General features: G+C 40.8%; 1 protein-coding gene across 3 annotated transcripts in view; it reads right to left on the bottom strand.

The window, feature by feature from the left end:
- The window catches only part of LOC140187171 (zinc transporter ZIP11-like), an 840,422-nt gene that overhangs the window by 597,609 nt on the left and 217,313 nt on the right, over positions 1 to 25,500 (bottom strand). Inside the window, exon 4 of one of the 3 annotated variants that reach the window (XM_072242190.1) lies at positions 22,869 to 23,013. In XM_072242190.1, coding sequence (XP_072098291.1) covers positions 22,869 to 23,013 — 145 coding nt within the window. The remainder of the gene's footprint in view (positions 1 to 22,868; positions 23,014 to 25,500) is intronic. The other 2 variants (XM_072242191.1, XM_072242192.1) reach the window with 2 other exon arrangements.

Here is a 25,500-nt window from a genome sequence, read left to right as displayed (position 1 = left end):
TTCTGGCTACACCAACACAGCATGCCCACAACTTAGTAAACCTAACCGTAATTCTTTGGAGTGTGGGAGGAAACCAAAGCACCCAGAGGAAACCCACACTTTCACAGGGAGAACATACAAACTCCTTACAGATAGCGGTGAGAATTGAACCCTGATCTTACAGCTGGCATTGTAAAGCGTTGCACTACTCACTGCGGTAAGGCCTTAACTGATGAACCAGAGAAACAAGCTAGGTCGTACTCATGCCACAGCAGTTTGCTGCGACACCCTTTCCCCACGACAATGTATTCCTCACCTTGGATCAAGGATAAATACACTGTGAGAGTGGAACTCTGTCAGACCAATCTGAAATTACCTATTTCTTTCCAAGGTTCATTCTGAAATTGTTACTCTCAGTACACCCAGCTGCAAATAATCACTGTGTTCTTTGGAGAATGATCAAGAATTAAATATAGTTTATGAGTAAATTCAAAATAAACACGATTGCTAAGTGAGGAAATGTTCTAGTTTCATCCAAAGGATTCTATGGTTGAATTTCCCTTGTGTGAATAATCACTATCTCTATGACAATTGCAGAGACACTGTAATAGTCCAACACTGTTGCCACAATGTTGGTTGTATTTAAGGCAGAAATTGATAGGTTCTTGATTGAACATGGCATCAAAGGTTACAGGGAGAAGGCCAGTAAATGGGGTTGAGGAGGAGATAAAAAAGAAGGATCAGCTATGATTGAATGGCAGAGCAGAATTGATGGGTCAGATGGCCTAATTCTGCTCCAATGTCCTATGGGCTTATATATCAACATCATATGGATCCAGAGATGTTATAGTTTGGTTGCCTCCTTGCTTGTATGAGTAGGCTTAGGTCTGTTCGTCCTGCACAAACACTCCCCTATGAACATAGCGAAAGAAGAGATTGGAGTGGAGGTGGACCATGTATACTTCAAGCCTACTCCACTGCTCATAAGACAACGACTGACTTGGTATTTTAAGCTCATGTTCCTTCCAAATGCAGATTCACCTACAATCAAAAATCTATCAATCAAAAATCTACTCAAAAATTCAATATCAACATATCCCTGGGCTATAGGATTCCCATTGTTTAGAATCCTCATCTTGGTCTAAGTTGGACCAAATATATCTGAATAAAATATATTTAATAATATCAATGGTTGCAACACCATATATTTAATATTATGAAAATTCTCTCTTAATGCAGAAAAAAATTATTTGATAACATTCATGATGTAAATATCTCACTCCACTGCCAGAAGTGAGGTGGCACGGTAGTGTAGTGGTTAGCAGGACACTTAACAGTACAGACGACCCAGGTTCAAATCCCAACGATGTCTGTAAGGAGTCTGTACGTTCTCCCAGTGACCGCATGGGATTCCTCCGGGTGCTCTGGTTTCCTCCCACATTCCAAAGATGCATCAAGGTTGTAGGTTAATTGGTTATTGTAAACTGTCCCATGATTAGGCCAGGGTTAAACGCGGGGATTTTTGTGCGGCGTGGCTTGAAGGGCTAGAAAGGCCTATTCTGCACTGTATTTCAATAAATAAAAATTAAATAAATAACAGTCGTGCACCAATGTCACACTATTCACCCCCTCAATCAACCAATGATGTTTTCATGTGAGATGTGTGCTAAATTTGCAACAAATGAGATTTTAGCTCTTGCTCTCCTTGGGACCGAGACCAAAGTAAGGCTGCATGAACTTGCCACTGGAGACAGTCATAATGTACAGCACATTAGAAATTTATTAGCTCGGGTTTGAGAAGCAGAAGGTTGTTGTCAATGATTCCAGCAATGACTGCAAAGTTAAATGAGACATGACTCCTATCTTAAGATCCCTGAGGAGTAATCTCTCTTATTGTAAGGGAGCCAATGAACTGGGGCAAACAAACCATCCAATAAACACCACCTTTGGTTGTAAACTTTACACCTCAGATGCTAATCCAAAACAAAAGTGAAATTTTACAATGAATTACCATACGACTCAAGAATTTTCACTTTAAAACAGGGATACTTTTAATCCTCTTTTAGGTTTGTTTTGTTTGCCCCTTATTAAACTAAATTCCCAATTAATAATCTGAGAAGCCCCCACAGTCAGATGATGATTCTCTGTCAGTTGACCCTGACACAACCACTGTGCTCGTGAATGGCAACAAAAGTTTAATTGTTGAGTAATTTGTTGAGCTCCACTATGCAGTCAACTCCTGCACCTGTGTGTGTTTAAAGCTGACCTCCATTGTCTCACATGCTTCACTGAAGCACACGAGACAACGGGCCTCACACAATGTGGTAAGACAAAGTTTCTCTAACAACCTGCCACGGTGCCCAATGCCGCCCTTCAACAAAAAAATTCATGGAAAGATTGCTTAAAATGTGGACCACTTTCTGTATCTCAAGAGCTGCTTCTCAGTGAAGTCAGATGTCAATAATTAAATTTCCCACCAACTTCATTGCCTTTGGTCTATTGAGGATAAGAATGTTTAAAGATAAAGACCTCAGAGTTTGTACAAAGCTCATGGTCTATCAGGCAACAGTGATCCCTGGCCTCTTGTATACCTCTGATCCCTGGGCTACGTACTGCAGACATCTCAATACACTGGAAAGATACTCCAATACTCTCTCTAAAGATTTTCCAAATTAACTGAAAGGATAAGGGAACAAACATCAGAGTCCTCTCTCAGTCCCTAAGTACACTCAGCTGGCTGTACAGCAGAGGGCAAATCATTGATGCTCTGGACACCAGACTCTTGAAACAGACACTCTGTGTGGAGCTCAATCATATGTAAAGACTGGTAATTGGTTTATTATTGTTATATACACCAAAGTGCAGTGAAAGGCTTTGTTTTACAAGCCATTTAGATGGAATATTTCAAACATAAGTACATTGAGGTAGTACAAAAGAAACAGCTATAACAGAATGCAGAATATAATTACAGTTGCAGAAAAGATCCAGTACAGCTAGACCATGACGAAGAACACTGGGAGATCAAGAGTCCACCTTTATTGTCCAAGAGATGTGGTCTAGAGCCTTGGCTGTTTTCCCAAGGTAGAGGGAAGAGTAAGCAAATCCAGTGACAGGGAGGTTTGCTTTCATCAGTTATGGACAGCTGAGCTGTACCCACAACACTCTGTGATTTTTTTTGCAGTCTTTGGCAGAGGAGTTGCCATACCAAGATGTAATGCACCTAGATAGGACGCCTTCTACGGTGCATCGATAAAAACTAGGGGACATGCCAAATTTCCATAGCCTTTCTGAGGAGGTGGAGGCACTGACATTTTTTTTGTCGATTTGGTTGGACCAGAACAATTCACAATAGTCATACTTCGAAATCTGAAGCTCTCAACTATCTTCGCCTCAGCACCATTAATACAGACAGAGGTGTCTTCTCCATCCCACTTCCTGAAGTCAATGACAAGCTCTCACTTTTTCCTTCCTGCTGAAATTGAAGACAAGGTTGTTGTCTTGACACCGTGCCAATAGGCTACTTGGATAAGAAGAGCATCACCTCACAAATAACACTCATGTGAATCTCAGAATAGGAGGATGTCTCTTCAGCAACAAGATGAGGAGAAATTTCTTCAGCCAGAGGTTGGTGAAACTGTGGAATTCTCTACCACAGATGGCTATGGAGTCCAAGTCACTGGGTATATTCAAAGCGGAGGTTGATCGATTCTTGATTAGTAAGGATGTACGGGGTCAAAAGCAAGAGTATGGGGTTGAGAGAAAAAATAAATCAGCCGTGACTAACTGCCAGGGCAGACTCGATGGGCTGAATGGCCTAATTTAGATCCTATCTCTTATAGTCTTAACACATTAGGCACTTCCGATGCCCACACCCTGTGAAATTGTTACATTTACCTCATAAGTCATCTTAGAACCCACTCAAGCAGAGTGGAAGCTTCAGCTCAAAAGGACTATACACAGAAAAAAAACATCAATCCATTGTACAAGAATATTTCTCAATTAGGGCTATATCACTGTACAAAATAGTAATAGCAGGATTGGCAATGAAAATCTTGGCAGGTCAGACCATCTTGGTCTGTCAACCCAGCTAACTACAACAATGTCTTGATAGTCACTTACTTGGTCCAAGAATTAAATTGATGCTTATTTTTTTCAATAATATACTGTATAACAAGCTTGTTTTTCTAATACATATTATAATGGAGAAGCAAACACAAAGCTCATGCACTTCCATGGGTTTTCGTGCATTTCATAAAATCTTAAAATATTTAAATCTTTTAGATGTGAGAAATCAAACTACATCAGATGTGGGAGTAAACAGAGGAGATGAGAGAATAAACACTGCATGAAAACCTGAAAGAAAAACAGAAAGAACTAAAAATAGACAACAGGCCCATCAGCAATCAACCGGAGACACATCTGAGCATTTCATTAAATTAGAGTTGCACAGCACAGAAACAGTTCTTCTGTCCACCATGCTTATGCCAGCTTTTTTTTGGCCATCTATAAAATTCAAGATTAAAGATTGTTTAATATCATTTCCAGTGTACAAGTGTAAAGAAGAACAGTTATTGCTACTCTGGATCTGACGCAGCAGAAAAAAAAACATAATAAGATAAAGAATGCAACAATAAAAAACACAAAAAATATAAATACATCTGACTGCTTATATGCATGTTATTATGTTGATTGTATATCCATAAAGTGACATTATAGCTAGGAAGTGACTCTGACAGGAAATTATAATGTAGTGGTGCTGGGAGAGGGTGCGGAGTGGGGGTTAGTGGGTAGAGGTGTTGATCAGCCTTACTGCTTGTGAAAGCAACTGTTTTTGAGTCTGGTGGTCCTGGCGTGGATGTTACGTAGCCTCCTCCCTCATGGGAGTAGGACAAACAGCTCAAGAGTAAGGTTGGTAGATCCTTCATGACGTTACTGGCCCTTTTCCAGCACCTTTATGTATATATATGTCTTTGATGGTGGGTAGGCTGGTGCTGGTAATGGGTTGGGTTGTTTTGGCTACCGACTGAAGAGCCTTTCTGTCCGTGCAGTGACACAGCATGTTAGGATGCTCTCTACTGTGCATCTGTAGAATGATGTGAGTAATGATGGGCATAGTCTAAGTCCCTTCAGCCTCCTCAGAAACCAGAGGTTTCCTGATTGTGCAGGATGTGCTCATGAGGGTTTGTGCAAGGAGTCCACTCCCAGAAGTTAGAAACTGTTCACAGTGATGACAGTATAAAGAGGTGTGTGGGTGGTACAAGTTCTCCTGAAGTTGCTAACCATCTCCTTCATCTTGTTGCCGTTGAGGAAGAGGTTATTTTCTTCCCCGTGGATTGTCACCTTGTCGTGGTGGAGAAGGTTGTGTGGTCCTGTGATCCTGAGAGCGATGCCATCTGGAGCTATGCTCCTGGTAGGGTCACCCATGGTGGTAAGGCCGACGGTGAGGTCCCGGACAAAGAACAATCCAACCGAGACCATAACGGTGGAACAGGCGGACAAAGTTACTTCGAACTCAATGGCTGTGAAGGTGGACGAAGGCTGCAACAAATCTATCAGCTCCAATCATCGTGGTTTCCATGCCACTGGAATCAGTTGGTTGATTTGTAAAGTATCATGTGCTTCTTAGAGTGCAACATCAAGTATCACGTTAAACAAGTACACGCACAGGCGTCTTCGCTCTGTGGGCCACTTCTTCAGAACAAAGACCATCATCCTGGACCTCGAGGGATAGCCACGACGACGACGACAATTTTCCTGGCACCAGACCTTAAGCTCCGTAGGCCATCTCACTTTGTTGGTGATGAGCCCCACCACTGTTGTGTCATCGGTGAACTCGACAATGTGACTACTCTGGTATTTGGCCTTGCAGTCACGTGTGGGCAGAATGTACAGCAGTGGGCTCAGCACACAGCCCTGGGGGGCACCCATGTTGATGAAGATGGAGAGGGCCAAGTCCCTCTACTGCACTACACTATTACACTACTTACATCAGTACTTGCACTGGTCAAAACCAGGACCATATCCCATTTACCTTGCTCATTTAACTGCCTTCTAAATGCCTCTTAAATGTCGGGATTATATTTAATTCTATCACCTCCTCTGGTAGCAAGTTCCAGACATCAATACAAATAAACTTTTCTACTTACCATCATTTTTTAACTGTTTTCTTCTCACCTAAGTATGTAACCTCATGTTTCTGACACTTACAGCATGGGAAAAGTTTTTGACTATAGACGCTATCCATGCTTCTGCTAAGTGCCACTTAAGGGAAGCTTAGGGTGCACCTAAACTTATCAAGAGACCTGATGAAGGGTCTCAGCCCGAAACATCGATTTTCCATTCATGCTGCCTGACCTGCTGAGCTCCTCCAGCATTTTGTGTGTGTTACTCATCAAGGATCTATTTTCCCCTAAGCTCAAGGGAAACCAGCCCAGCCGATGGAATTTCTCCACATAACTAAAGATGATAATGATGATTATGAAGGCACGTAGTCCACTTTTATTGTCATTTAGTAATGCATGCATTAAGAAATGATACATTATTTCCTCCGGTGTGATATCACAAAACACAGGATAAACCAAGACTGAAAAAACTGACAAACCCACATAATTATAACATATAGTTACAAACAGTGTAACAATACCATAACTTGATGAAGAAGTCCATGAGCACAGTAAAGTTCAAAGTTTCTCAAATGTCCCACATCTCACGCAGACGGGAGAAGGAAGAAAAACTCTCCCTGCCATGCCGACCACAATCCGGCTCTGAGTTATCCGAAAACTTCGAGCTCTGATCAGCTCTCCGACATCGAGTACTGAGCGCCATCTGTGTCCCAATGATTCGACCTCCTTCTTGGTCGCCAAAAGCAGACAAGGCTGGGGATTTTGAGGCCTTCCCTCCAAAAGATTCCCGACCACACAGTAACGACAGCAGCAAACGGGCGTTTCAGAAATTTCTCCAGATGTTCCTCTGTGCTTTCACGTCCATTCTCCATCAAATCAGAATTGTTCACGGCCCCTAATTAACAGATACAATATCATTTTTCACCGGAGGGCTGCGCACACGCAGGCGCGCCGCCATCTTCTCCTCCCACCGATTGCCAATTCCAGATAAGATATGGATGAATCTCTTCCGCAATCTCTCCAGAGCAACTACATGCTTCCTGTAATATGGTGACCAGATCTGCATGGAGTACTTCAAGTGCAATATAATCAGTATTTTATGAAGTTGCAACATAACCTTGATATTCTATGCTCCAGCCCATGAGGGAACAGCATGCCATAGGTATTCTCTACCATGCTATCTAACTCTGCCAACACTTTCAATCTTAACATTCCCTGCGTTCATCAACATTTCTTAGGAACTTTCAGACAAAAGTTCAGATAATTTGGAAGTCTGAAAATGACACCAGATAAAGAATGGAGGAAAGGAACTGTGTTCAGAGAGGGTTGTGTACATTTTTGAGTGCTGCAAAACTTAGCTCAAATTAATAATTAAAAATAACTCTTGGACCCAGAGTAACAAGTGCATAAGGCTACAAAAAAAAAGCCTACATGCAAATTCTAATGATATGACCTCCAAATTCCAATACACTGCCCTGTACTAAAGTAAGCATTCCATTCTATCTGGCAGTAGAAAGAAATAAGCAAGCATAATATTCCCTGTCCTTGTATGGAGCACAATTATTACTTGAAGAAAGCATTCCATTTTTTTTTGGAAGGATTTCAGATCACTTCCATAGAACGACAGTAATAAAATATAACTGAAAGAGAAAGTACACAGTACACTTTCACTTGTGGCAAATTGATTAAAACAAATGCAACTGTTTTTTTGGGATTGTCTTTCCTTAAGCTGCTTTCATTAATTTCGCATGCCACAGCTGTTTCTCCAACCTGGTGTTAGGATGAAGTAGTCCTTTGGTGCTACTGCCAACATTCAATTTAATCTCTTCTTCTTTCCCACCATCACTTAAAGCATCTCCCTATTCTATCTGTTTAAGTGTGCTAGTAAGCAGTGTTCCCTCTGGCTATGAGATCAGAACCAGGCAGGCACAGATTTCAAGACATCATTGCTTAAAAAATTGCTTTCCTCTAATTTCTTTTTTACAGGTTCAATGCAACTTCTCTGCTTTTGATCTCCACACCTCTGTTACGGATCCCATAGGCACTATGAACCATTCTCAACATGCATTTATGACTTTCCAGGATTTATGTACATACAGACTTTTAGTTCCTTCAAATCCTTTTGGATCATATAAATTAAGTGTATCACTTCCCTGCAATAAATTCAGGCTGCTACTTTTCTGCCTAATCATCCTCACTTCTCAATCTTTACCCTGCTTCTAATCATTCTCCCTCCAGAAATGTTACCTCGTGCAATCATGTTTGAGCCATTGGTAGATATATTGAATGGTCAGCCTGCTATCCATGCTGCAAGTGTTTAAACATCACATCACTTCAATGTGTGATACGAACCAACATAATTCAGTTCCTATAACTGGTACTTTCAAATTTCCCAGGGCATAATTACTGACATGTGACCTTACTGAAAGACTCTTCCATTCCTGTGGACAACGTAATTATTCAATTAGCTCAGCTGTTCAATTATGGTGGATCCACTCAGCATCCAGTCCACTTCTAAGCAACATGGAGCAATTATTGGAACAAAATCTCAAATCAAAACTGTGTTACCACAGTGTTTTCTTGCGCTCCACACTACAATGTTGAGCACTTAGAATCTCATTGGACAGTACTTTTAGCCAACCGCTACAGAGCATGACATGAAAAGTTGTTGTTTGGTCCAATAGGTGAGGGAGTAGAAACTTAGTAAAGTTTCAGAGGTACAGGGAGAACTTCAACCTCATTGTTTGCGGCCACTGAAAGGGCGTTTTACTGGAATAATAGCAGGAATATTTTGGTAAAGTTAGATTTCAGGCTCAAATTGGTGCAAAGACACATTGGTCCATGGGCTCAAAATTAAAATCATAAGTAAATAACAATTTTGCAAGATCAAAATACATTTTTAGGAAATTAATGACATAACTCCACAGCCATGATAATTCTGTATTAGTGATATTGAAGAGGGGCAACTGAACCGCAGAACAAACAGGTAGCAATGTCTCACTGATCCACGGACTCAGGCTCAAAGGCTCAGCTTTTGAGGCTGTGGAACTGACAAGAGTCCCTCCATGACTACTGCTTCAGTTCCCTCCCACACCCCCAAAATGGCTAGGTTAAATGAGCGACAAAAACATACTTTAAGATACAATAGATGAAGCAAACGAATCAACAGGAAGTTGATGGGAATATAAGAAAAAGAACATTGCACGGATGTAAGGAAGTAAGGACAGAGGGATTAGGACAGATGGATTGCTGTGTTGGAATTAGTCAATTACAACAAAGACGTGTGCTGTAAATAATATCTTCTGAGATTTTAGCATTTAGTTAGGCAAGTTAGGCAATAAATCTTTTCTGTAGTTACTTCAGACATCAAACAACTTTGTCAAAAGGTGTTTTGTACACAAAGCAAATCACACAGAATGCTGGAGGAACTCAGCGGTCAGGCAGCATCTATGGAAATGATCCATCAGGCCCTTCATTAGTACTGATTGTATTTTGTATACAATCTTGGTTTCTTTACCTAAAAAGGAAATACAGTCAACCTTCACTAATCCGACTACCTGTAATCCGGTTCCTTCGATAATCCGGCACTGATTTCAATTTTCAACCAACATCAACAGTTTTTGAAGAAACAGTTGTGCCGGTTTCAGCACCAGTTCCTGATACTTCACTCATTTTTCAAGATGAAGATATTGATGATCCTGACAACCCCACACTTGCAGATATGTAACTTTGCCTGAAGATATAATAAATGTCTCACTTTAGAAGCAGAAGTACTCAACTTAATTCCTGTACATTTACCTGTACCCTTTATTTTATCTGTGCCTGTATGGTACAAGTTAGATCATAATAAAACAGAAATATTAGGTGAGTAGCAAGTGAAATTTTAATAAAGTAATATAATTATCTAACTTGTACTGATTTACATGATATTTTAAAGGTACGATGAGGCGGTTAGCTATTGCTTAATGTGATCCTTCTGTAATTTGGCATTTTCCCTAATCCAGCACTCCTCAGGTTCCAGTGGTGCTGGATTAGTGAAGGTCAACCTGTAATTGATTCAGATGGAGTAGAGAAAAGATTCTACGGAATGGTTCCAAGATTATGGGTTTCTCCCACAAGGAGAGATTGAGTAGGCCAGGATAATTTCTCTGGAGTTCAGAAGAATGAGCAGTCACCTCTTTGCAACATGCAAAATTCTTCAACAACTGACAAGGTGGATATGGGAAGAACACTTCCCTTGACTGCAGAGTGTAGCACTTGCAATTACAGCCTCAAAACAAGGAGTAGATTATTTATAACTGAAATGACAAGTTTTTTTTCCCACTCAGTGGGTTGTGAATCTTTGGAATTCTTTACACGGAAGGGCTGAGCCAGTTCAGTTAATGTTAGCACTAAAGCAGAGATCAATAGGTTTCTGGGTATTAAAGGAATCAAGGATGGGGGTTAGATCAGGAAAATGATGTTTGGGTGGATGGCCTTATTGAAGGATGGCACAAAGGGCTTATTGTCCAGCTAGTGCTCCAACTTCTTATCATCACTTATTCTAGCAGTGCACTGCAGGGATAACTAATCCTAACATTAATCTGTCAACCATATTCAGAAATGGACCTCTGGTTTATGACCCTTCACACTAATTGGACTGCCTGAATCCAGACAGCCTTCTCAAGAAAGCTATACTGTCAACCATCTGTCCAGACCAAACAAAACACTACAGAGATGAAGGGAGAGGGGTTGAGGGGATGGGGAGAATGAAAAACTAAGAGCTGATGAAATTAAAGAGCAAGAAAATGAAAGGAGAAACAAGGGACTGGGGAGTATGTGCAACAGGGGAAAGAAAAGCAAAAATGACAGACAGAAGATGTGCATTGAGTTTACACGGTGTTTAACCATAATTCTGCCTACCTCAGGAACTCTTTCATCAGCATAAGTTTATTTACCCAGCCGCAAGGGTGGGATTAGGCGACTCACCCGACGAACAGAAGACACCAGCCATTCTGGTATCCCAAACCAAAGAATGGTGACCACTGCTTCAACTTCAGCAACAACAGCATTTTTTTCCAGAAATAATGAAGGCAATGTCCTTCTTTGTTAGTCATCCAGCGAATCATGGACGTAGCACCCAGAAAACCAATGGGTTCTTTAGTTGAGCCAAATATGGACAAGACCAGAAGGAGAATTACTAATATAGTGCACCAGCAAAATCTCAAAATTTAATTAATTTGAACTGAAACACAAGTGAGAGAGTTTGCTCAGATCAGAAAACAGCAAGGAGATTCACCTTTATCATTCCACTAAATACACTGGATCGCTAAGTATCAGTGTGCCTGCGTACAAGTTTGAAAAATTGAATTAAACACTCTAAAATTTAAGATTTTAAAGTTAGAGGGCAGAAATTTAAAGATGACATGAGGGGTGAGTGTTTTTTAAATGATGAGTATCCTGGAATGGGTTATCGGGGTGGTAGAATTCTGCAGTCTAGTAGAGTTTCAGAGGCTTATAGATATGAGGAGAATCGAGAGAAATGGATGATATATAGGAGGAGGGCATTTAGATTAAATCAGCATCAAGATAGGTACAATTTCATGGGCTGAAGAATCTGTCCAATGTTGTGCAGTTCTATGCTTAGTTCTAGATATTTGACTGCCTGAAGAACAAACTTCTCCTGCAGGATTTTATAAGCTACAGGATCTTGCAGTCATGCTTTCATTAAAAAATCATGCATTTTAAATATGTGATTGTAATCCTTTTTTATTAATAACTCATTATCATAATACATGCTTGAATGGGTTGTATATTTTTTTGCATCCAAGCAATTTATCAATGCATCCTGTCATAATCTGAAACACTGACAAAGGTTTTTGATCTGAATACAGTGATTTTTTAAAAATTGCATTTAGAATTCCTATTAATTATGACAATAATCCTGTTGCTTACTCCATTAGTTCCAATGGTTGCTTCTTTCTGTAGATTTCTTTTTTTTTACGCAGAGAGTGGTGAGTGCATGGAATGGGCTGCCGGCGGCGGTGGGGGAGGCGGAAACGATCGGGTCTTTTAAGAGACTCCTGGATAGGTACATGGAGCTTTGAAAAATAAAGGGCTATGGGCAAGCCTAGGTCATTTCTAAGATAAGGACATGTTCAGCACAACTTTGTGGGCCGAAAGGCCTGTATTGTGCTGTAGGTTTTCTATGTTTTATGTTTCTAGATCAGGGTTTCTCAAATGGGGTTCTGTGAGAGGTCACTAGGGATTCCGTCGTGATTTTTTAAAAAAACCTTTTATAGAACTTCGCACAACGCTCAATGCTAACACTCGCAGTGGCAGGCAGTGACCCAGCAACCCTGTTAGCAATCTCAGCCGAGTATGGCAGTGCGCAGTAGGACCGTGTTTATTTGGTTGAGTCCATTCTCAGTTTTTGACGCGAGATAGGGGAGCTGCTGATAATTGGTTTGCGCTGTACAGCACAGAGAGGAGGGCAGTAGGCTGATACCTGGAGAGCGCTATATTGCACGGAAGAGAGGACGGTAGACTGATGAGGAGCGTGGTGCATTTTCCTAGCACTGAATGGACTCGCCCAACTTGAGGTGGGACATCAGCTTCTCCTTCTTGAATTACCTCCCCCAACATCCCCTTACGTGTTGCTGACTGACTTACGGGAGCAAACAAACCACCAGTGTAATAGAAAACTGGAGGGAAATTTTCATGCTAAATATGGTCAGTGTGGCGATTTTCGAAGAAGAGGATACTAGGCCCAGGTCTACGTACAATTGTGATAAAGTTAGTGATCAACAATTACAATCTTCTGAGTCATTTCACTGCACTAGTGCAACAACTGACACAAAAGAAGTCCCTCTCTACAATGAAAGCTACTTTTCAATGGGTTTTACATGGACTGGTGAGCCAAGTTGTCCTATTCCATCATGCCTAGTCTGTGGCAAACAACTTACAAATGTAGCAACGGTTCCAGCAAAATTACAAAGACACTTAACTACAAATCACAGCCATATGACACGTAGAAATGCTGATTATTTTAAACGACTATTGGAATCTCAAAACAAACAGATTAATGCTTTTGAAAATAAAGTCATAGTCAATAAAAAGCTTCAGAAAGCAATGTATTTAGTAGCTTTAAGACCAGTACACTCAAGAATATTTTTTAAAAACCGCGTGAAAACCTGGACAAAGCGCACACCAATCTCCTGCTACATACAGAAATCCGGTGGCTTAGCGGAGGAAGAGTTCTTAACAGGGTGTTTGAGCTGAAAGGTGAATTGCAGGAGTACTTTCATGAAAGTAGTAGGCCAGATTTTGCTAAGTGCTTTGAAGATGAAGAATGGCTGAAGAAACTAGCCTACTTAGCAGGCATTTTTCATCATATGAACCAGTTGAACAAGTATGTGCAAGGCCCTGGAGAAACGTTTTGACTTCAAGTGGCAAGGTTCTTAGACTTAAAAGGAACTGAATCTTTGGAAAAATCTTGTTCCAAAAGGAAATCTTGAAATGTTTCCACTGCTGCTTGGGCTTGAGAGTGAGGAACGGTATCAGGAAGTCTTGAGTCTTATTGAAAACTACCTGGAAGAACTGCAGAACAAAACTGAACAGCATTTTCCCTCCCTTTCAACACAAGTGTATGACTAGGTGAGGGACCCTTTCTCTGAATCTTCTGCTCAGCCTAAGAACTTGACTCATCAAGCACTCAAGTTGAGATTTACTGACCTACCCCTGGACACGTTCTGGATTTCTGTGAAAGAAGCGTATCCTGCCATTCATAGGAAAGCAGTGAACATTTTGATGCAGTTTTCAACTTCTTACATGCATGAACAAGCTTTTTCTTGTTTAACAAGCATTGAGCAAGGATAGAAATCGTCTCTTTTCAGCTGAAGGTGAAATCCATGTGTGCTTATCTCAAGTTTGACCCAGAATTGAGAAATTTATTTCTTATGTGTTTTTGAAATTTATGAAAGGGAAAGAAAGAATTTAATTTCAAGAAAGGTCAGCTAAAAATTCATTCTCTACTCAAAAGAGTTATATAACTCTATCTTCAATATATCTACAACTTACTGATCATGCACATTTACCATGAGTTGTAGGTATAATAATTTTTATGCAGGGGTTCCCTGAAAAGTGAAAATTATTTCAAGGGTTCCTCCAGGCAGAAAGGCTGCTTTAGATTATCATCTATTGCCAAAGATTTATAATGAAAAAATCTACAGTTGTGCTGATTACCAAGTGGGATTTTCATTAAGAAATAGAAATTTGATTTACTAACATAGTTTCAATGAGACTAAAATAACTTGTATGTAAGTCCTAAACTTGTAAACCACAGAGGATCCATGTAAGTCAAAACACTGAACTAAATTCTCAGGCATACAAGAAACGTCATCAATTACAGCAAGTAAAAAAGACCGCCTTCCAGCTAGCCTCCCTTCCATCCGCCCACTTTTTTATTCTGGCATCTTTCCCCTTCCTTCTTAGTCCTGAAGAAGGGTCTCAGCTCGAAACGTCGACCGCTTATTCATTTTCATAGATACTGCCTGGTCTGCTGAGTTCCTCCGGCATTTTGTGTGTGTTACTTTGGATTTCCAGCATCTGCAGACCTTCTCATGTTCATGAAATACCAGGAACAAAGTCGGTTTGCAGAAAGGTCAAGGTAGTGCAAGGGTTCATGGAGAAATCTGACATTTAGTGTCCCATTTAAACAACAGTTAGTCCAATGCAGTGTTGTCATAGAGTCTTAGGGCAAAAACCTGCAGCCAACAAAATCCATGCTGACTATCGACAGCTGATCTATACTGATCCAATTTGCTGGTACTTAGTCCATAGCCTCCTATTCCTCGAAGAAGTAAATGTTTGTTTAAGTGCATCTACAGTGTTGTGAGAGTTTGCGTCATCATTCCCAAAGACAATTGTTTGAGATTCCAACTATGTGAAAATATTCTTCCTTAAATCCACTCTAAATCCCTACCCTTTATCTTAAGCATTTGCTGTCAGTTTTAGGATAGTTCTGCTAAAAGAAAAATGTTCTCATTATCTACTCTTTGTCACATTTTTGCAAATCTTAATCTGTTTCTCTCTCAGACTCCTCTGCTCCAAAGCAAACAAACTTACCCTATCCAGGCTCTCCTCATAAATCAAATACTCCAACCCAGCAACATCCTGGTGATCTCTTCTGTACCTTATTCAATGCAATTACAACGTTCCTATTGTGTGGCTTCCAAAACTGGACATAGCACTCCCCTGCCTTCTCACCATAACCTTTGATGCCCTGGCTACTCAGATACCTATCAATCTCTGCCTTAAATACACACAATGACTTGGCCTCTACTGCCGCCTGCGGCAACAAATTCCATAGATTCATCACCCTCTGGCTAAAAAAATTTCTTTGCATTTCTGTTCTGAATGGGCACCCTTCAGTCCTTAAGTCATGCCCTCTCGTACTAGACTCCCCCATCATGGGAAACAACTTTGCCACATCCACTCTGTCCATGCCTTTCAACATTTGAAATGTTTCTATGAGGTCTCTCCTCATTCTCCTAAGCTCCAAGGAATACAGTCCAAGAGCGGACAAACGTTCCTCATATGTTAAACCTCTCATTCCCAGAATCATTCTAGTGAATCTTCCCTGAACCCTCTCCAACGTCAGCACATCCTTTCTTAAATAAGGAGACCAAAACTGCCCACAGTACTCCAAGTGAAGTCTCACCAGCGCCTTATAGAGCCTCAACATCACATCCTTGTTCCTATACTCTATTCCTCTAGAAATGAATGCCAACATTGCATTCGCCTTCTTCACCACCAACTCAACCTGGAGGTTAACCTTAAGGGTATCCTGTACCAGGACTCCCAAGTCCCGTTGCATCTCAGAACTTTGAATTCTTTCCCCATTTAAATAATAGTCTGCCTGTTTATTTCTTCTGCCAAAGTGCATAACCATACATTTTCCAACCCCTGACATCTCCTCTGTACCTACGTCCAAGCAGCTTAAACTATGCCCTCTTGTGCTAGCCATTTCAGCCCTGGGAGAAAGCCTCTGACTATCCACACGATCAATACCATCAGGGATTCTTGAGTTTGTACACCAAAGTCAAATTCAATGTCAAAGTTAGGTTATTATTGACGTCCACATATGTTACCATATACAAAGTTCAGATTCATTTTCTTGCAGAAATATACAGGAAAATAAAGAAATCCAACAGATTTCAGGAAGAACTACACATAATTACAATCAAGGTTCCTTTGTTCCTCAATACTCCACAAGGATGTACCATTCATTGCATGCGTGCTTGTCTCTTAGTCCTCTCAAAATATATTATGGCACACTTATCAAACTGAAACATGATCTGCTGTTTCTCCACTCGTCTTCCAATTCATCAATATTACTCAGTAATCATCAATATTATTCCATAATCGTCAATAATTGCAATCACTGCAACTAACAATTTCTGTGCCAGCTGACTAATCATACCCCCTACATTCACACCTAATTGTTAAACAAGAAGAGCACAGAATCCTGTGGTGTAGCAGAGGCCGCAGGCTTGGAATCACAAAAATAACTCTACACCATAATCCTCTGCCTGCTGATACCAAGCCAACTTTACACCTAATTGGATGCCTTGGACTCCCATATGGGACCTTCTGAATAGCTTTATTGAAAGCCAGTGTGGTGACACTTGTGGGCTGCTCCCAGCAAATCCTTGGCTGCGTTGGCTGTTCGTGCAAACGAAGCAGTTCACTGTATGCCTCAAGGTTCATGTGATAAATCAATATGAATCTGCAATTCAAAGGCCCACTGGTTCAGTGGTGGGGGGCTATTTAAACAGAGTCAAAATCAAAAACAAGAGAAAATCTGGAGATTCAAAGTTAACACAAGTTATTAATTTAATTTGTGTCCACCACAGCATGATTTTAAATTTGCTTCTGCCAGTGCTTCTTTCTTCACTATGATTTGGAAAAAAATGAAGAAAAATGAGTGTTGCATATTCAGAATGCATTTCACGTCTCTTTCAAGGCAACACTGGAGCACAGTGGTTAGCGCGACATTATTACAGTTTGAGGCATCAGAGTTTGGAATTCTACTCTGGCACCGTCTGTAAGGACACTTTGTATGTCCTCCCTGTGGAATGTTACAACATAACCTTCCTGCTCGTGGGAGCTTGTGTGCTCCAGTTTCCCCCTACAGTCCAAAGATTTGCATGGGTAGGTCATGGTAAGTTGTCCCGTGATGAGGTTAGGGTTAATCAGGGTTGTAGGGGTTTGCTGCCATGCTGCAGCTTGAAGGACCGGAAGAGCCCATTCCGTTCTGTCTTGCTAAATGAAAAATAAATAAATAAAGCTTCCTGAACCTAACAAATTGTTTCCAAAGTATAGTAAATGAGGCAGCCAGTTTTTGAATGAACTGCCACATTTGATAACAAGATAATCTGTTTCTTCCAGTTGTTCTGACCGAAGAAAGCTAATGCACTTTGCAAAACAGTAGCTTGGAACCTTTAGCGTCCTACTTGACAAGGAAGTGCGGATTCATTTTAACATCATTTCTGAAAGATGGCACCTTCATCTGCACAGCACTCCAAGTACGTTCAGGAGTGTCAGTTTACATCTCTACTCTGGTCTTTAGACTGCCCTTTCAACACAGAGGTGAGAGCGCTCCAACTGAGTCACATCAAATCATACATGTTCACGGTTTTTAAAACAATGGGGAAGAATATAACTGCAGCTCTCACATCTTCAAGCCTCCTCCTTTTACTGCTCTCCATAGCCAGTTTGATTAATGTATGCTTACTGAATACACTCTTCTCAGGCTTCCAGCCGGACATAGGTATCGATTTTAACCAATGTTTCAACGACAAACTCTGCCATCTTCATCAGGGATGATGCCTGGACATGTCTAGTCCAGTGGTATTTAGACCCCCATCGTCCATCCCTCCTGATTGGTTAGTCCTCATCTAATTAAGTTTTCGCTGTCCCACCTTGTTTACAATCAAATTCCAGTAAATAGATAGATACTTTATTGATCCCAAAGGAAATTAATGTTGTGGTAGCATTACAAGTGCACAGATCTACAAATATACAAATATTAGAAGTAAGAACGAATGAAAAATAAATTACTTTAAAAATAAGATGTACAAGATTTACATGTCAAAGATTACAAGCTCTGCAAGATTTCTAAGTTCACGCTGATAAGATGGTAGTGCAAGAATTACCGTAATATTATACAGTAATGGGTGCATATTCACACCATCCAGATCAGAAGTGCTGGCAGCATTGCACAGGGAGTCCGAGATAGCAGTGTGTGGTAAACAGAGCTAAACAGAGCTTGAATAGAGGTTAATAACAGTTAACAGGAGAGGAATCATCACTTTCCCGGCTATAGGATGACTCTTATATTGCCTAATGGCCAAGGGTAAGAATGACCTCATATAGCACTTTGGAGCAGTGTAGTTGTCTTTGTCTATTACTGTGAATGTTCCCCTTTTCAGCCAAGGTGGCATGCAGAGGGTAAGAAACATTGTCCAGAATTGCCAGGATTTTCTGGAGGGTCCTTTGTTCTACCACAGCTTCCAGTGTGTCCAGTTTGACTCCTATAACAAAGCCAGCCTTTCTAATCAGTTTATTGAACCTGTTCGCATCACCTGTGTTGATGCTATTGCCCCAGCACACCGCTGAATAGAAGATTGGAAGGAAAATCAAGTTGTCCTTAATGAGAATTCTCGTGAACAGGGTCATCACATCAAAACTGACCATTATATCCTCCAGGGTCAGCTGCATGTTGGTTATCGTTGTTGCAAAGTCAGTCGAATTCATGATGTGATGCTCACAGCCCCCAGCAAAGGGAGACAACATGGCCGTTAAATGCTTAGCGAGGTAGCAAGCTGGAGAATCTATTCCACTGACAACAGACCACGGGGTGAACCCTCCTTGCATATCTTAAGAGAGCCCGAAAAGTCTTGGTGGCCCCACACTTGAGCCAGAAGTGTCTTGCATATGTCTGCTGGCAATCGGCATTTCTTCAGTAAAGCAGAGGTCATCCTCATAATCAAAACCCGTGGGATCACGCTGTAGAGATCTGTAGGCGAGTAGTCCAGAACCTATTGGGCTTTCCTGTGGTATTCCTCCGAGGAAATCAGGACTGTCGCACATCCTTTGTCTGCAGGTAAAATCATGGTGTCTTGGTTTCGCCGTAGTGCCCGGAGGGCCAGTCACTTTTCTTTTGTAATGTTTGATTTTGGCAAAACAGCCCTTTGGAGGGTCACGCAGACCTCTATCCTCACCTCCTCCGCGGTATCTGGTGGCTGTTTTCAGATTGCTTGCTCTACACCGCCAATGTAGTCCCGATAAGGCATTATCTCTGGATTTTCCTTCTACAGATGCTGAGTGTGTTTCATTGATTTTCTCTTTCTCTCTGATTTCCAGCATCTAAATTTTTAAATTACCATTATATCTGAATCCATTATTTCATTAATCATTTAAATCAATATCTGCACTCACAGGGGTCAGAAACTGGGGACAGAGAATGATGTGTCGAAGTCCAATGAGAAAGAGTAAAGTGGAACCAGACTCACTTGAAATAGTAAGTGTTAGAACAATTTTTGGGGTTAGCACATCCAGCAATTAACTTAACCAGCTTCAGCCACTAGCCTCCAGATTCGAATATGTATTGAAGATTAAATTTAATATGCAGACCAGACAGACCAGGAAACAGGCACTTAACTGATTGTCTCCATATGTATGAATTCAAAATTGTTTAAAATTGTTACATGTGTAGCTCAAGTCAAGTCAAGTTTATTGTCATTTAACTATACGCATATAATGTATGTAGAAACAAGATGCTTCTTCAAACCAGGGTGTAAAGCACAGCAGTATACATAACACACAGTAATTTATGAAGGTAAGGATAAAATCTACAGATGAATCAGACATAAAAAAAAACAAACTAAAGTACATTTATATTAAATATCGTAAGGTACAGAACAGATTAACCAGTGACACTCCAAAGACAATTCAGCTGGGAGTTCAGAAGCCTATTGATATGGGTGATGAAACTGTTTGTCATTCTCACCGTTCTCGTTTTTATACATCGTAGTCTCCTACCTGATGGCAGAAAGTCAAAGAGGATGCTGGATGGATGGGTGGGATCCTTAATAATACTAAGGGCCTTAACAATACTAAGGGAGACCCCTATGATCTTCTCAGCTGTTCTCACAATCCTTTGTAGGGACTCCTGGTCTGACGCTCGACTGCTCCCATACCAGATGGAGGACGCTCTTAATGGTGCTCCTGTAAAATGCAGTTAAGATGGAGGTGGGGAGTCTTGCTAGCCTCAATACTCTAAGGAAGTGGAGACAATGCTGTGCCTTCTTGTTCAAGGAGGTGATGCTAAGGGACCAGATGAGGTCTTCCATGATGTGAGCTCCCAGGAACCTGATGTATCTGCAGAGGAGCCATGTATTCGCAGAGGGGGGATGGTTCAGCTGCACCTTCCAGAAGTCCACAGTGATTTCTTTGGTCTTCTCCACATTCAGACTTAGGATGTTCTTCTCACACCAATCCACCAGTCACTCCACTTCCTCTCTATACTCTGTCTCGTTGTCATTCTTGATTATGCCAACAATGTTGTGTCATCTGCAAACTTGGTGACACGGCTTGAGCTGGATCCTGCGACACAGTCATGTGTCAGCATTGTGAACAGCAGCGGGCTGAGCACACAATCTGGGGAGTGCTGATCCTCAGCGTAATGGGACGGGAGAGTGGTATTTCAGTATCCAGATGCAGAACGAGGTGTTGAGACACCGCAAGGACAGTTTCCTCACCAGTTTCTGAGGTATGAGCGGCACTGTAAATATGGATTAGTTTGAATTGTATTGAATTTTCTTTGATCTTTAGCACATAATATGTGTGTAGTGTTGACCTTTTTCCAGCCGACAGGGTCACCATATGTTGCCTGCTGTATCTTATTCTGTTGAATAAAGAGGCTGCTTCATACCTACCAGAATTTTTCTCTGGTGACTTCATTCACGCAACAACAGTAACATTTGAGGGAACTTGTTCTACTGCAAATTAGTTACCTCTTGATGATTTTAAAATCCAAAGACGCAACACCACAAGATTTTAGTCAAAAGGAAGAATAAGAATATATGGAGGCTTGTTTTGCATCCTTTTGAAGTGTATAACTTACCAAATAACTCCTGTGCATGTTTAAGAGCTGTACCTTGAGCATTATAACTCAACCACAACAAACATGAAAGCAGCCAGTAATGACTCAAGTGTTAGTGCTACAGTCTGAAACAAACTGAACCATCAATAGCTTTGATGAGATTTTACAGTATTTGAATCTTTGTTACACAACTGCATAATTATTATAAGTCAAAAGATCTTTTTGCCATTCTTACCCCACAACACAGGGTCTAAAATATTTAAAATTGACCTGCTTGGCTATCACACCCTTGGTTGACAAACCCTAAGTATTAGGTTAATCATTTTAAGCATTCTTCTAAAAAAAATTAAAGTACAGAGTAATCTTTTCAACTAATAGCAAATGCAGCTGCTTTCCATTCTTTTGTTCAGAGGTATGTCAATCCCTAGATAATCCAGTGACAAGAGCTTTTTAGAACTAACCAGAAAAGGATCAACACACACAAAGTGCTGGAGGAACTCAGCAGGTCGGGCAGCATCTAGGAAAAGGAATAAAGAATCGACATTTTGGGCCAAGACTCTTCATGACCAGAAAGAAAGGGGGAAACCCAGAATAAAAAGGTGGTGGGGAGGAGAGGAAGGACTACAAGCTGGGAGTTGATAGGTGAAGCCATGTGAGGGGTAAGGGGGCGGTGAGAAGCTGGGAGGTGATAGTTGAAAAAGACAAAGGGCTGAAGAAGAAGGAATCCAATAGGAGACAAGAGTGAAGGATGGGGCAGCACCAGGGGTAGGTGATAGGCAGGTAATGAGAAAAGAAGAGGGAAGAGGGGAGCTAGAATGGGGAAAGGGGGAGGAGGGAGAAATTACCAGAAGTTAGAGAAATTGATGTTCATGCCATCAGATTGGAGACTACCCAGACATGTTGCCTCTCCAACCCAAGAGCGGTCTAATCTTAACAGTACAGGAGGCCACGGACCAACATGTCAGAATGGAATGGAGACTAGACTTAAGATGCTGCCTGACTTGCTGAGTTCCTCCAGAATTTTGTGTGTGGTTACGGTGGATTACCAGCATGTGCAGAATCCTTGTGCTTAAAAAAAAGATTAAATGATTTTGAGGAAGTTAACATGAAAACATCTTCCCAATATAAGAAAAGTTTATTTTTCTGCTTTTACAGTTGTTTGCATGGAAATCTATTTCAGTAATCAATATTGACATATTTTAGACTGCGCATTTATTTCTTGGAATGACTATCAATGATGGAGCATTCCTATTATGCCATCTACAGTACTGCCTGTACTCACTGATGAAATTCACTCTGAAGAAGGCCTGTGCAATTTGAAGAAAGCAACACTCTTTGAATCATAGATAAAAGTAGATAAAAGGTTTGAACATACAACCAGACCAAAGCAGATAATTTACCACATCAGTTAGAAGAGATTAGATAATAGTCCCCAACCAAAGGAAGAAAGAACTCTCCAAAGCCATTCATTACTGATTAAACCTCAACAAACAAACCGTCAGAAGAACTGAACCAAGCCTTACAATTGTCATCTGTTAATACTTTCTTTAACTAAATTCAATTTCTCCCTTTTTCAACCTAGTTTTTTGTTGTTTGTCGGCATATGACACGATGCTTGCCTGCTAATAATGCACCTCTACCTATCCGGATGGCAAATTCTTCATCTTGCAACCGGGAATCTGCAGCATCATCGTCTTTCTTTTCCTTCATTGATTTTGGCTCCTGATTGAGTGCAAATGCCATTTGTGGAGAATCATCAATGCCCTGGTGGGGAAAAAAATGGGACAGGAGGCAATTAGGAACAGAAGCAGAATATGAGATTGTTTTTAATGTCTTATTGTTGCACACCTCTTTACTTTCTAAGTTTGGGTCATAGAGTGTAGTCACATGATGGATTTGACAGTTAAATGAAGGGTCAACATCAAGCCCACCTTTGTTAAACATACAGTACTGTAGTAATTTGATGTACTGCACTATATTGCTACCATGAGGATCAACGACAGCTTCTATCCTGCAGTCATAAAACTGCTAAATGGTTTCCTAGTACAATAAGTACTCTAATCTACCTTGTTATGATCTTGCACCTTATTGTTTGCCTTCAGTGCACCTTCAAGTTCAAGTTTAGTTATCATTCAACCATACATGAATAAAGCCAAACAACATAGTGTTTCTCCAGCGCCAAGGTGCAAAACACATTACCAACAGCACACAGCATCCTGCACAAAGCACTGTGTACATACATCTACTGATGCTTCTGGACACATCCTCAGTGATGTTCCTGGAATCATCGGGTGTTTCGGGTCTTTCAACATCATACACCCTCCTCCAGGTGACCCAGCCGGGGCTGATCAGACCCCAGCTTGTGTCCAGAAGGCTAGCTACTTATGACTCCATGGCTCCCCTCTTTTGAGCCACAGCCATCTTGAGGCCCTCTCTGCCGCATCGGTGGTACTGCGGATGGCTCTCCTCTTCCTCTCTCTCTCGATGCCCAAATTGCTGAAGGCTCTAACTAAGGAACGGGCTGCGAATCCCCTACAACCAACCTCCACTGGGAGACACCTCGCTCTCCACCCAGCCTGCTGACAGTTGCTGATCAGTCCTGCATACTTGGAGAACTTCCTTTCAAAGGCCCCTTCCAAGCTATCTTCCCATGGGACTGTCAGCTCCAGCAGCACCACTTGCTTAGTGGACTCAGACCAAGCACAAATAGCACATAAAGTTACAAATTCAGAAAAGCATGCAGTCACAAAGAAAAAAAGTAATATAGCCCAAGTCCCTGAGTGGCATGACTATACATTGTCTTCTCTCTACAGATTGTCCTGTGTAACTGCTACATTTTATTTACATTGTTATTGCTTTACACTGTTCTACCTCTCTGCACTGTGTAATAATCTGCTGAACCATCGGCAAGATCATCTTTTCATTGTATCTCAGTACATGACAATAATAAACTAATTACAATTCTTGAAGCACAAACCTGACATGAAGGTCCCTGTTATGTTTTTTTTTTAAAATGAGGGCTTCACTTCAAATAGATCAATTTTTTTTTGTTGTAATTTCCCACAAATGGCCTCTTCTGCATTTCTGAAAGGGAAAAGTCCCATCTCACAAGCAATTGGGACAAGTGTGATGATGCTCCAATTTGCAACCAAACCACGGTACAAATAGCAAAAAGAACTAAATGGCATTTTTCATTCCACTGCTTATTGATTGGTGAAGCAACTATTCAAGTGGATTCCTTCTGCTTCCATTTATGTTCCTTAGCAATATGCTCATAACATTTACATTCAAGAATACATATTAGCCTTCAACTGAATAGTTGAGATGCAATAACAAACAGCAGAAACTGGAACAACAAGGCACATGCTGGATGATGGTTTTGCAAAGCCATTGCTTCAGTTTGCATTAAGATACGTTTACCGTATGCTTAACTGATCCTGATGAGTTCAAGAAATCCAGTTTTGGAAATAATTGTAAAACAGGAAGTAATTTAGAAGCAACTTTAAAACAAGTGCTTGCACATGCAAACAAAAATGTTCTGTTGCTGATTTTCATTTATAACCATTCAAATTGAAAGACAGTAATTGAATACATTGCACAATTTATTGCATTAAGAAACACTTGTTTCAACCAAATGTCTTCACCATAATGGCAGGCAACACAATTCTCCACACTCCCACTGTAATGCTGGAAACTTTCCCTGCAAAATTGGCGCAGCCCAAGAGGTATCAAGAAGAAAAACTTCTTTTGCCTCTCTTCCAAGCTTTGAATTTAGCAGGGGAAACGATTCTCATTATGAACCCCCATGAACAGCAGTAGCAAAGGGTTAAGGTGAGGTGAATGACAGGTTATAGTAAGATTCAGGACATGTTTTGTGCAGTTTGTAGCAAAAAAAATGAAGAGAAAACAGAAAGGGAGAAGCAAACAAGAAGTGAAAGAGTACATTAGGAGTAAAGAAAGAAGCACATAGAAATGTATGGAAAATAATATTTATCCAACTCAGTCTGTACAGTATCACAAGATTACGGTGGTAGAATTTATGTGATAATACTTTGCAATATCAAATCATTTACAAACACAGACACTAATCCATCAAGACCAGGTCAGAGTGGTCTGGCATTAGATTCTTTCAGACTGGATCGTGACTGGCAATATTTAAAAATTATGCTGAAATGTTTTACCTCAGATTCAGATTTACTTACATATACATCAAATCATGCAGTGAAGTACACAGTTTGCATTAACAACCAA

Source organism: Mobula birostris, chromosome 24, assembly GCF_030028105.1.
Source record: "Mobula birostris isolate sMobBir1 chromosome 24, sMobBir1.hap1, whole genome shotgun sequence".
NCBI classification, from domain to species: domain Eukaryota; kingdom Metazoa; phylum Chordata; class Chondrichthyes; order Myliobatiformes; family Myliobatidae; genus Mobula; species Mobula birostris.
This window is presented reverse-complemented; position numbering and strand designations above follow the sequence as displayed.